This window comes from Tetrao urogallus (assembly GCF_951394365.1).
Source record: "Tetrao urogallus genome assembly, chromosome: 8".
NCBI lineage: Eukaryota > Metazoa > Chordata > Aves > Galliformes > Phasianidae > Tetrao > Tetrao urogallus.
This window is the reverse complement of record NC_136821.1, coordinates 25898504-25912507: the sequence shown is the minus strand read 5'-3', so window position 1 is coordinate 25912507 and position 14004 is coordinate 25898504. Positions and strand designations below refer to the sequence as shown.

The window sequence follows — 14004 nt, the reverse complement described above, 5'->3', positions numbered from 1 at the left end:
CCTCTGGAACAGTCCTCAGTAAAGCAAACAGGAGCTGTAGATAAGTGTCACGTCTCATGTGTCCTTCTGATTCTTACATCCTACCTCCCTGTATCAAGCATGATATAAGGGCTCTCATGGCAAATTTATTTTAACTGTTTTCTATAGTTATTGAAATACTGGGTTTAGTTTTTAAAACCATGTTTTAAGTAGGTAGTTTACAGGAGCTATAGATTTGACTCTAACCTGCATTTGTCCTTTCAGTTATATTCTACCTCCTGTATTTTCTACTGTAATAATGTAATTTAAGGCCTTCCACAATTAAATTCATTTTACCTCGTTGGGTTTTCTATCTGCATTTGAGTAGACATGATTTGGTAAATGAGATTCATGGCAGTTCTGTTTGCAAATTAAATTGTAAAAAGCCTCTGATTTGACGAGGCCGTGGCTTGCGTGGTAACTTGGTGTGACACTTTAATCCATACTACTTGCTCCAGATAACCTTGTTGATTGTCCATCTTTGTAAAATCTTTGTCATCTCTTTTCCTGTACTTCCAGCATAAAGTAATCTTAGCGTCCAGCTGTTGCACGGGGCACCTGCGCCACTGCTGGGAGCTCCTGTGGTGGTGGTAGTGACCTCTGTAGCTAAGGTGGGGTATGAAGAGTGGCCTCTCTGAGCCTGCTGTCACAGCTGGTGGCCCAAGTTCCTAAGGGACTGCACCACTTACTGCTCAGGCTGATATACAGCCAAGGATCAGTTTGCAGCTTCTCTCCCAAGCAAATAGTGCTGTTCTGCATGCAGCTGCCCAGCAGCTTTCTAGAGCCCTGACTGAAGCTGCTCAGTGCTTGGGCAGGGCTGTGCCTTGCCTGTGCTGTCTGTTACATACAGGACTGCTGGAAGGTAAGCTGAGCAAAACCCTACCCCTGCCCTTACATGGGATTACTTTATGCTGGCGGTTGTTACGTGAAACCAGATTATCTGTTCACCAGAACTTTGAATTCTTGAGGGCAATTCTCAGGACAGCAGGTAATTCAGGAGAGCTGGTAAAGACAGGCTGCTGTTGTAAGCTAACAATGAGCACTAGCTGAAATACTCATAACCTGAGTATACCCACTAACATGGAAAAAGAAAGTGATGATCACAGTGCTATCTGTTGAATACTACAGTGATCTTCCTTACTTTGTAATTTTTTTTTCAAGCAAATAAAGGCCATTCTTACACTTAATGCAGAGTGGTGTCTGTAAGCATCTTTAGTTCCCAAGTATTTTACCATTTCTGTGACTCTTTAATAATCATTTATCTTTTTCCCTTTTAGGATGAGGCCTAGTTCATAAGGGTGCTCTTTCCATATGTCCAGGTAAAAAAAAAAAAAAAAAGTGCAGAGATTTTAATAATAAGCAAACAATCAGGTTCATCTCTTTTTTTCTTAAATAACTTTTATTTCAGCAGCTGCATCAATATCCAAAGAGTCACAATACAAAATAAGACATTTACAAAGAAGAACTATACATAATAATTTATTACTTAAAATCTCCTATATTTCTTTGGTGGGCTAATATCATCTGGACAGGACTGCTCTGCTACAGGCGACAGCTTCCTTTTGTCTTTTTTCAAGGGGAAGAAGAAAGGATGTTTTAGTGCTTCTTCAAGTGTAATACGTTTAGCTGGGTCATACTCCAACATTTTTTGAATGAGGTCAAACAGGTTCTCGTGGTCAGCATCCCTGCATGTCATGAATTCCTACAACACCACAAACACTGTTTTATTCATATCCTAATTACAGTTCTGTCCCCCTGAGCCCTTTCCCTTCTATCATTTTACCTTCAGTGGTTTGCAGCGCCTTGCAACATATCTGCCTGCAGAACTGTGCTCGTCCCAGTCCAGCTGGTCCCGATGGAAATATTTCCGTTTCCTTCAACAAACAGCACAATTTGTTATTTAAAACCCATCCGTCCCCTTAAAACGTCTTTTACTAGCATGTTTCCTCCCACAGGGAAATGATCTGACAATATCCCACTAAAGCAAAGGTAGGTTGTTAAACAAAGTAAGAAGATGAATTCACTTTTTTCCTTCTTGTTAAACCAAACCTGAAAACACTGCATTTAAAAATGAGGGAATCAAGGTAGAGAAAAACAAGTGTAATTACCTGGTTTTCTGTATCATGTGATTAGGCAAAGGCCCCAGTATCCGTTCCATCATTGCCAGGTGCTCTTTGCTGTCATGAGTCTGAAGGAAAATGAAGATTTCTCTTATCCTTAAAGTAGATTACCACAATGTACACACTAACCTGATTTCTGGATTGTACACTGCAAAACAGTAATGACTCTCACATGAAGAAAGCCTGTAGTCATCTTCTTCCAACAGTAACTTAAAATAGATTTCTTTTTCCCCTCCCAATCCTGCCTTGCCTTCTCTTTGGTCTTAAATTTCACCTTTAAGTACTGCTATCAAAACATTCACATACTTGAATAACATCTGCTGCCAGTGAGAGATGAAGCCACCTCTGTTATCCCTTCAGTGGGGCAAGGCAGAGAAGTAGAGCACAGTGTTTTGCAACCCCATTTTGCCTGGGGGTTTTTAGCAAGCTGCAGTACACTACACGCACTGCGTCTCCAAGGCTCTGTTACGTACCGGAAATACCGTGAACCCAAGGTAGTATTCTATGAGAATACAGCCGATGCTCCAAACATCACATGGCTGTGCCCATCCCAGTGCTGTGAGAAAAAAGCCCAGAAACATCAGGGTTAGACCAGGCTACAAGCAATCCAACAGCTCAAGGAGAGCGCATGTATTTCTGTAGCACAGCTGAACGGTATAAAAAAATCTTCCAGGTGTGAAAGAGATCTGCATAACACACTTCAAAAAGCTCATTACTACTATGAAAACATGAAGTATTCTGCCCAGCCAGGCACAGTCCTGAACAAGACTTTTTTTCCAGTTTTCCAACTGTGATCACTGCTTAATTTATCAGCACTGAATGGAAAAGCATGCTATCTCTCTTGGACCAAAAAGAATACTGACCTAAAATAACTTCAGGAGCCCTGTAATGTCTTGTAGACACCAGAGTGCTGTGATGTTCGTCATCGTATGTTGCACTCCCGAAATCCACCACTTTGATGTCTGGATTTTTTAGTGTGCGCTCATCACGTTTCTGAAGTGAAACATACCATGAGATGTAAATGATGACATAAACCCAGAAGGCTACAGGGAAGAAGGGAAGATGACAGTGACTTACCAGTCTGGGGTTATATTCTTCTACATAATCAGACTGGACGAATAAAATGTTTTCTGGTTTCAGATCCGTATGTGTCAGTTTGTTCAAATGTAAAACTGCAAGGTAAGAAATAGATAAGTTAGCAGTCCCGTAGAGAAAATTAAGCAAAAATGAAAATAACATACATACATATACTTACAGTTCACAGATTTGCAAATCTGATATGCCATTTGTCTAATTTGGTCCAACCTAAATGGCAAAAAGCCATTCTCTTTAATAAAGTCGTAAGTACTGAGTCCCAGTAACTCAAAAACAATGCAGACATGGCCGTGATGCTCAAACCATTCCAACATCTGGACACAGCGACTGCAGAAAGCAGGAAAATAAAAATTTCAACAGTAAGTAATACATAATGCTGAGAGGTGTACATCACACGACATGGAGAGCTTCAAGATCTCTGGTGTTACAGAAAGTGACATCAGAGCAATCTTGAAGACAAAGTAAGGTACTTACTACGTATTGCTGGGGTCTGATGCATTTAAATGTTCCAAGACTTGCACTTCTGAACGTGCTGCGTCAGAGTACCTATCCACATTTTTTACTATTTTCACAGCTACATGTCTACCTCCCCTGAAATAAACAGGTTAAACAGTAATTAGAAGGAGTAGTTTCAATTGTTCCTTAATTACCACCATATACATTGTATAAAAACAAATGCAACCTATGAACCTTAGCAGATAAAGCATTTTCAGAGAACAGCTTAGGCAAGAAGTAACTTTAAAGTCCTTACAGACTGCCCAATGCGTAGCTCATTTATATCCTTTTATATTTAAGCACAAATGTGTGCTTAGTTCACCTCCAGGGGGTGCAGCAAAAACTTTCCAACATCAAACAGCGTATGATCCAAAGAACATGCAAGAAACCTTCCCCAAAACAAATCTGTTATGCCAAAATGTTAAGAAATATACAGAGCAACATACGAGCCAGTAAGGATAAAAATAAAATCTTTCTGAGAGCACTTAATGAACTGGGATTCTATCAGTCCAACAACTGACAGGTTTATAGAGAAAAGACTTACGCTTTGTGATCAATGCATTCCACCACTTTTCCAAAAGCTCCTTCACCCAAAGTAGCAACAATCTCATCTATAAAGAAAACAACTGTCAGCTCCAGAAGTCGTTAAGTTGCTCAGCCATTAAACAAACCAAGCAAATAAAAATAAAACAAACAGAAAAGGCTAAATCTATCACTGAAGGTTATTCTAGACTGTGCTTCTTTAAAAATATCAATAACTAGGTTGAGAGATGTTATCGGACAACTCTCATCAATGCACATTTACAGGTATCTCATTCTAACACATTAATTTCATTTACTAATTTGGGATTAAAAAAAAAAGGGGGAAAAGGAAAAAGAAATACATTTAAGTTCTCCAGAAGAAAATTAACAATCCCCCCTCCCCCAAATAAAACAGAACAAAAAGAAAGAAAGAAAAGGCTGCCAAAGCCCCCTGGCATCTTATGCTAAAAGAAATTACTATATCTGAATGTTAATAAATTTTGAAAAATATTCTATACATCTTGCACTTAGTACGTCTCCACTCTGACAGATCAGGTGACCCTCCTCATCATCCTCTACACTCCTGGATCTTTTCCTTCGAAGACTCCTCTGGAACGGCACCGAGATGGTCAGGCCAATCAATAAACCCGAGTCAATTCAGGTCAGAATACGAAATTCATTCAGCGGGGAGATATTCAGGCATTCAGATACACGCCAGGCCACAAACGGTTGGCAGGAGCAATTTCAAATTCAGTCCCCGGAAATTCACAGGGCACATAGTTTATGTTACAGGAGAAAAACATGGCAAGGAACAAATTTTCAGATGAGATACTCAAAGTGGCAAGGCAATAAATACAACATTGTTTTTTCTTTTAAAAGATTGGTTCACTGAATTTTCATTTATGTTTTCAGTGCCCTTATTTCTTATAGCAAAAGGATTTAATAATTACGTTATATAGGACAGCCTCATGGCTAAGTGAAAATACCCCTCTTAAGTAATTGAGTTTAAAATTACTGCTTTGAATATTCATTAACAGCTTTTTTTATTTTAAATCACAAAAATACCATATATATTTACTTCAGGCTGTCGCAGCTGAATATATTAAACTATAAACCCTATCTTCAGCTTTTTCAAGTTAAATATATGATAATGATTAGAAAAACTGCCCTGCTAGTGGACAGTCACTGTACTTATCTAATTCTACAGATTTCATTCAGACCTAAAGCATTTTATTTAATCGGTACCAAAAAATGTGTGAAAACCTAACATTATCTCCTTGCTATTTCAGTGATACATACTCAAAAGCAAGTCTGAAAGTTCGCCTTTGGACTTTTGAGTAGGGCAGAAATAAATATTTGACGTCATAATGCATTTTTAAGGCACGAAAGTGATGCCTGCAGAAATATTCCATTTGATGGTTTCTACTCATTAACTGGCTCAAATTACAGCCAGCGAACAAAAGGCAAGCTATATTCCATAGTGTTACAAGCATAACTAAACAGCATATGTTCTCTAAAAGATTAAAAAAACAAAACAAAACAAAACAAAAAAACAACACAAACTAACAAAAAGAATTATCAATCAATACGAACAAAAGGGCTAATCTACTAACGTCATTCACAGACTTCCCCAAACCCTCCAATTACTGCTGCCCAGCTAGGAACTTATCTCCCTAAGACACAACCCCCTCAGTTATAACTGGACAAACCACCTGTGAGTGATGGTGGTGGTGGCAGGCGCTGTGCTGCGTCCTGTGCAACTGCTTGTAGCTGCCCTTCCCGCTGCGGCCCAAGGACCTGCTGCCGTGTTGGCGGTGGGCGCTCTTGTGCTCGCGGTGCTGCTGCCCGCTGTCACAGCCCTGTGTGTGCTCAGTCCTGTACTCCTCCACATAGCGCCTCCGCTTGTGGTGCTCCCGGTCATTTACGGATTTGGTTTCTGAACATTTACTACAAGCAAAAGAACACGTAAACCCAATTAAATCAATTCCTGCATCCCCATAAAGAGTTGACCGATTTGGAAGGGTCCCTTAAAGATCACCTAGGCCAATGCCTCTGCAATGAATAGACTCCTACAGCTCCATCAGGCGCTCGGAGCCCTGTTCAGTCTAATCTCAACTGTCTCCAAGGCATCCACGACCTCTCTGGAGAACCTGTGACAGCACCTCACCACCCTTACTGTAAAAAGCTTTTTCCTTATACCCTGCCTAGATCTCTCTTCCTTTAGTTTAAAACCATTTCCCCTTTTTCTATTCACCACAAACCCTGCTAAAGCCTGTCCCTTTCCTTCTTAGAGCCCCTTTTTGGGTACCACAAGGCCAACTTCAGGTGTCTCCGGAGCCTCCTCCAGGCAGAACAGCCCCAGCTCTCAGCCTGCCCTGGTAGGATAGGAGTTCCCTATCTCGGGCCATTTTTGTAGTCCTAATCAAGCCATTTCTTTCTGCTTTAGGCAGCAGAACATCAATCTCAAACACGTCCACCACAAGCTGCCGCTGTGTTCTCCAAAAGCCATACGAGTACAGTCACCCGCACGCACAGGCCCGCAGGTACCGGAGTGCCGCAGCCCTCACCTGTGAGGCCTCTTGGCCACCTCGTGCCTGTAGTGCCTGCCCTCCTGGGCACCGCTGGGCGATTTGCGCTTCCCATGGCGCTCACTGCCGCCGCGCCGCCGACCCCACCCGGGCTGGTCGCTGCGCTCGTAATTTCCCATCTGAAACCCACACAACATTTTGTCCTTCACACCGCACGCCTAGACGGGGCGTCCCCACGGAGCGCAGGGCAGAGCCCACACGTCCAGCGCATCCACCTTCCTCCTCCCTCCTCTCCCCCCCAAACGGTCGCAGTCCCAGCTCCCCACAGCCCAGCCCAGCCCCACGCCGAGCCCCGTTCCCCCACCGCGGCGGCCGAAGCCATTTTCTCTGCCGCAGGACGGACACGCAACATGGCGGACCGGGGAGGCGGGGGCCTAGAGGCCCTCGACCGGGGTCTCGCCGACGGGCAGGAGGCGGCCCCAGCCCCGCCGCCGGGCAGCGCGACTCGCTCCCGTACCTCAGCAGCCCGGGTTGCCGCCGCGCTCTCCGACTGCCGTCGCTACGCTCTCTTGAGCTGTCGCTACGCTCTCTTGAGCCGTCGCTACCGCCGCAACTCAACCACTCTCAGCTCTCGGCCGCGACAAAATGGCGGAGCCTTATGGCGCGAGCCGTGCGTCACACAACGGGGCAGGGCGGAGGCGGAGCCATAAAGTGGGCGGAGCTCCCTCGGTGCCCCGCCCGCCCACAGCCGCCCCGCAGCGCGAACCCACTGTGCAAAAACAAACCAAAACGTCGTGTTCAGCCCACCGGCAGAGAGTTTTCTCTGTCTGGTACGCTGCTTTCACCTAAGGGGAAAAATCAGACAGGGTACTACCCTTTCTGCAAAAATGATAAAGTAAGGCACATTAGTGTTGACACGGGAAGGTTTCAGAAAGCTGGCAGTCTGCAAAGGCCATTGCTTCAACATCGTACTGCTATGAAAAATGACAGAAAAGAGAGATTTGCAAAAATATATATATATCTATATATATTTGAAAGTCTTATTTTACAAGTAGGCAACACTTGGAAGTCAAAATCAAGTCAATAAAAGTCAATGCACACCCTGGAAACACAGGCTTGAGGAACCCAAGGCTCCCCTATGACAATTCATGAACAACATCACAGCTCCCAGAGCCCTGCGCTCAGCACACCAAGGTACAGCCCAGCTCCGTAACCCCGTCTGATGGCACACCAAACACCCCATCCAGCAGTTGGTCTGACCAGCCTCTAAAGAATGTGTCACAACTGGATGGCTACACAGCAAAAGGGTTGGCATGAATGGTGATATCTTTGATGCGAACATCATTCAGAGGTCGATAGGTTTTCTCATTCACAGGCAGCTTCTCCAGCTCATCCAAGGTCTCCAAGCCATCAATCACTCTGGAAGAAAAGCAGAACCGCTCGGAATCTCCTATCAATCAACTTAACTTCCACAACAGAGGCATCTCAGAACACCTTACAGTTAGCTAAGTGTCGTAGTGCAAGGACTCCACAAGTAAACGATACAAATAAGGCAGCCAAACACTGCATATGGCACATAACCTATGACTAACCATAGCAGCAGCCAGGTACTGGCCACACCGAACTTCTCTGTGCATTATTGAAATCCATGGCTGGAAAATCAATTTCCAAACCTGTGATTATAATCACTAACTTCTCACTCAAAGACAAAATTAGTAAGAACCATCCATAATTGCATAAATCTAATGGCACAATGGCGTTCATTGCCACATTCATCACTGCACAGATAGGCCAGCAAAGTTCCTGTCAGAGTGTCTACTCATTTCTAAGATGTCAAAAAAAAACCAACTTTTGATCACACCTCTAAACAAACTCAACAATGAAAGAAACACCGGTGCCCAGGTGCCTATGAACAATGCAAGTGGAAGGGAACAGCATTTTCAATTTTCACCCATTTCCTTTGAATATATAAGTCCCCCCCAAAAGAACCCACTTTTGCTCAGTAAGATTCACAGACTTAAAAACAAACAAAAGAAAAAACATTACCCTGATTTTGAGATCAAAAAAGCAGTATTTGAAAGACTCAAAACCTAAACGTGCTTTAAGGATGGTATATTACTAGCAGCTTCTATTAACATGAGAATATTTTAGACTAACAATGCATCTTAATCCCATCTCATGAATTGCCAGTTCCAACTACGCAGAAACATGATGACCATTCACATTTCCAGTTCCACAGCAGACCCTTGCTTCTCAGCAAACCCTAATCAGTGTGCCTAGTTGTTTTGGAGTTTGTGTAGACCAGGCTACACCCATTTGGGCATGGTACAAGGCAGCAAGCAGCAACAATGAGCTTAAAGAAAGAAAAAACCCACCACCAACTCAGCTCTATTCTTAAGGTAATTTTTAATATGCCAATTTCCACTGATTTCCCTACCCTCATGACAAATGGAGCAGCATTTTGCAATGACTGATCCTGGTGACAGTGGAAAGCACACTTTCAAATATACACATCCAATATTTTGAAGAACTTCAGATCTGAAGCATCTAAATTTGCATTGCATGTACTTCTACATATACATGTCAATTAAACACTATGACAAGGAGGCATACAGGAGGGTCACTCACTTCCCAAAAACAGTGTACTTCATATCCAGGTGTGGTTGCTTGCCATAAGTGATGAAGAACTGCGACCCATTGGTATTTGGACCATTGTTTGCCATTGAAACCACCCCACGGACACTATGCTGAAAGACAGAAAAAAAACTCGAATAACCAATCTCCCATGAAAGCAGAACTGCAACACGTACAATGTGTTCAGCGACATGACCACCAAATCACAGAATGGCTTGGAACAGAACTTAAAAGCTCACCCAGTACCACGCTGTGCTGTAGGCTGGCTGCCACCCATCAGATCAGGCTGCTCATGGCCCATCTAACCTGGCCTTGAGCACCTCCAGGGATGGGGCATCCAAGTGATACTCTTCCTCAGCATCATCATTACTATTAAAAACTTATCTAGTTGGTTTCAACCAACAACATGGCAACATAATTATGGTATCACAACTCATTAGCTCCTCAAATCTACTTCCACAATTAAAAGACACTTTTTCTGCCTCTGATGCATTAAAAATACTATGTTACAAATTGTTTCTACTTCTGTTTTCCCTGATGAGAACCGTCAAAACTAACAGCAATTAATAAGATGCCTATTTCTGTTTTAATAACTCTTCCTTGATTATACTTCATTTTGCAATTACAAAATGAGTATTTAATCCAGCACAACACTGAGCATACGCCAACCTGTAAAGAAAATTAATGTGAAAACAACGGCACATTGAGAGCACAAAAATACCTTTAGGTATTCACTGAATTCATCTTCAAACTTCTTGCCCCAGATGCTGGTTCCTCCTTTCCCAGTGCCTGACAAAGAAATATCACAATACATTACTGGATTTTGAGATTGGAAAATGCAGCAATAATATAACATTGTAAAATTTTACAATAAAGGCCCCAGATACATCCTAATGTGCTTAAGCCAGGAACCAGGTTCTTGTGTCTTAATACCAAGTAGAGCCATAATTCTGTGTAATTGCATTTCCAGAAGCAAAACAAAAAAACCTGATATATCCTCAGATTAAACTAAGTACAAACAGATGCATATTTGAATTAGACACTCTCCCAAACAGCTGATGCTGCCTAGCTCATTTTCCCAATTGCTTTAGAGGCAATGTAGCTCTCCAGGCAGAAAACAGAGAAACCATAGCAGCAACTTTTACTGTTCAACTGCTGGTGAATCAGCAGAGCCATCCTGATCAATGGAAAGAGCAGGGAAACTAAAATTTACAGAATGCTCTACTACTGCAATAGATCATTTAGAACCAGGTAACGGCTGCTTCTCTGTAAGCTCACATCATTAAAACCTCTATTAGCAATAGAAGATATTTTAAATTAACTTTATTTACACTTTGTTTTTATAATTATTACCGATGCTTACAATTTCTTTGTATTTCTTGATATTTTATTTATGTTTTACTTTGATATTTATGTATATTTTTCTACAGCGAGACTGCGACAAAAGAATTTACCTAATGGATCCCCTGTCTGAACCATGAAGCCCTTTATATTCCGGTGAAACACACAGCCGTTGTAGTAGTTACTAGCACAAAGAGCCAGGAAATTCTATGGATATGAAACAAACCACATCAATAAAATAGAAGTAACATTCCCCCTTACTAAAATGGCAAGACCAGAAAAAACACTTCTGCCTTTGCTTGGCTTTAGGTTTTTGCCACTGCTATAAACAGTACCAAACACAATAAAAAACATCTATAGGTTATATGAAAATCAAGCAACAGTGAAGTCATTTGCACATAACATCAACAGATAAGATGAGGTCAGAAACAGGTCTGATGGGGCTTCACAAGTCATAGAGTAGCTTGGGTTGGAAGGGTTAAAGATCATCTTGTTCTAACTCCCCTGCAGTGCACACAGGTGGACATCATGAGGTAAAACAAATCCAAGTGCAAGCTCTTGCACCTGGGTTGTGGCAACCCCTGCTTATCAGCACAAGATGGGGGATGAAAGGACAGAGTCCAGCCCAGCCAAAATGGACTTGGGAGTACTGGGCAGGGGCACTGGATAGATGACCTCTAAGGGTCCCTTTCAATGGAAAAGATTTTATCATTTTATGATCTATCACCAAAAGAGAAACAGCTCTTTTGGTAAAACCGCAAGTCTTTTTTACAAGCTATATTTTTAAGACACTGCAGTTTGTCTTTAGAGCTCCTGTTTCCTTGGTTTCCCAAAAAATAAAGTTAAGATGGGTTGAAGAATCACTCTTTGGTGAAACCCACTGAGTAATGCAATAGAACGGACATACAGAATTATGGTTAAGTTGCTCCTTTGACACTGTCACAGACAAAAAGGATTTAAATAAGGTTGACTGCACAAAGCCATCTCACCTGAACAAATAAGAGGACTGAGGCATGTCCATAAGCATCACTTGCATTCACATTTTTATTTTGTAAATGCGTCATAATTTTGTAATAAATAACTTCAAGCCTCATATTTTTGTTTAGTTAAAAAGTAACCAATTTCAGTGCAAGCTTAATTTTACTGCAGAAAAGAAAACTTGGGGTCTCTGACAAACTTGGAGTGATTCTTAATTCTTTTTAAGAAGTCCCATCTGTTTGAGTGTGAGCAAACCAAGGCAAACGTGGGAATCCCAGGCCACGTCCCATGTTTCATCCTAAGGGCAAAGGACACTTTGAAATGCACGAGAAATTAGAGAGAAACAACTCTCAAGTAAATACTTCTTGGTGAGAAACAGGCAGCAGAGCTTTAGGCTCTATGACACAGCACACAAGAATACACTCTCCAACAGGTTCCATGCCAACTTAAAATGGAATATTCCACTATTTGAAAATGTTTGCTGGAGCAGTCACTTCTTCCATTCTATAGTCTCCACCATTACTGCTTTGCTTCAATACTACACAATCCCACTCCTGTTATTCAACTTACTTCACATGTTTTTGGCGTTCGCTCACAGAACAGTTCAATTTTAATGTCTCCTACATCAGTGTGCAGCGTGACAGCCTGAGAAAGAGCCATAAAACATAATTAAGCCAGCAATGAAGTGCTAGGAGCTGCGGATCAGATTTATTTCCTGCTCCTATCATGAACAGGAACAAGTTCCCATTACACACAACCGTTGTGTCAGTATTTGGCCACAGGCAAGCTACTGTCACAAACCTTCCACATTTCCACTGAAATTACCAGAATGCATTGCTGTCAGTTACTTTCAGGCCAAATCAAGTTTGCCATAACAATGCAGAAGCTCCAATTTGTGCTGTTACACTTCAGAGACAAATTGTTCATCTGTGAATTAGACCTACACTGCCATTTCACTGCAAATTTGAAGAATCAAGGTAATACCTACTTTGGAAGGTGCATATACCCTACTGGTTTACAACCAGGGGAAGAAGTGATGGGCATTACTAGACTAGAGCATTCTGAGTGATCAGGCTAACTCTGAACGGCACTACACACAGCGTGCCCCCACAGACAAGTAACTCTACAAAACTTCACATTTCTCTTGAAAATTTATAAACAATCTTCACAAAATTTTAAACGCCACCTACCCAGCCACTAAGGCATGGGTCTCCAACCTTTTGGCATGCCTGGGCACATCGGCAAACAGAAATTGTCTTGAGTTATATAAAATACATAATATTTTATATATATATTAAAGTATATAAGTAAGAGAACCTTTTTATAAATACATTTTTATTATTAAAAAAATAGCAACAAAAACATAAAACCAGTGGGATATTTGACCCTGTTTTTCTCAAGCATAATTTAAGTTTAAATTTCAAATGCTGTTTTGGTTTGAAACAGCACAGGTAAGTTGATTTTCACCTTGAAGACATACATTTAACTCATTTAAATGAGTGGTCAAATCCACCAAAAATGCTAAACATGTGAGCTATTTTTCATCTTCAAATCTGACACAAATTTTCATTTTGATTCAATAAAGGACTTATTTCAAATCATAAAGTCTTCTTAGCATTTTGCTCTGACTTAGCCACCTTCCTTCAGAAAAGTAAACGATGTCCCCATAAATCAGCACCAACGCTTTTAAGGAACTCCCAGAATTGAGAACGATTGGACTCTATGAAATTCACGGCTTTGATGACGACTGGCATGGCGTCACCATTTTTAAAGCTTTCACACGTGAATTTTCTTGATGTATGATGCAGTGATATTTCACCAAACTGAGTTGCCAGTGACCACTGCATCATCTTCTATTAACTTTATAAATCTCTCTCTTTGACCAACCATCACCAGGGCACCATCAGTACCTGTACCAGACATGCTAACATAGGTTAAAGAATAACACTTTAATGTGTTTTTTTTACTGCTTCATACAAATCAAAAGATTTAATTAGTGGCACCACATAACCCATTTATTCAGTAACATTATATTTGTCATCAATAGCTCTAATATAAATGCAAGCTGAGTTGTAGCTGTACTATCAGTACTTTCATCTATTGTCAAATAGAAAAAAAAAAAAAAAAATTCTTTAGATAGATTTTCCTGCTTCCTCCATTTGCCAGGCTAGTGAGACAAACCAATTTCAGAAAAATCAATTTTTTTTTTTTGTCTGGACAAATCATATCTGCCATAATTTGCATAACTACTTAATAAACTCATCAAAAAACAG

The 14004-nt window shown here is 41.3% G+C and overlaps 2 protein-coding genes across 2 annotated transcripts; both read right to left on the bottom strand.

Annotated features, from left to right (window-relative positions):
* Nucleotides 1-1504: 1504 nt before the first annotated feature.
* Nucleotides 1505-6957, bottom strand: CLK1 (CDC like kinase 1; the record flags this gene model as incomplete). Its single annotated transcript, XM_079539431.1, has 12 exons — nucleotides 1505-1720; nucleotides 1802-1892; nucleotides 2127-2206; nucleotides 2612-2694; nucleotides 3002-3131; nucleotides 3216-3310; nucleotides 3394-3560; nucleotides 3708-3824; nucleotides 4273-4339; nucleotides 4769-4859; nucleotides 5963-6197; nucleotides 6818-6957. 12 exons carry the CDS (start codon nucleotides 6955-6957, stop codon nucleotides 1505-1507), a joined length of 1512 nt encoding a protein of 503 aa, XP_079395557.1.
* A 1113-nt stretch (nucleotides 6958-8070) lies between these two features.
* PPIL3 (peptidylprolyl isomerase like 3) lies at nucleotides 8071-13485 on the bottom strand (the record flags this gene model as incomplete). Its single annotated transcript, XM_079538886.1, has 6 exons — nucleotides 8071-8197; nucleotides 9407-9525; nucleotides 10134-10201; nucleotides 10867-10960; nucleotides 12302-12376; nucleotides 13414-13485. 6 exons carry the CDS (start codon nucleotides 13483-13485, stop codon nucleotides 8071-8073), a joined length of 555 nt encoding a protein of 184 aa, XP_079395012.1.
* Nucleotides 13486-14004: the final 519 nt, after the last annotated feature.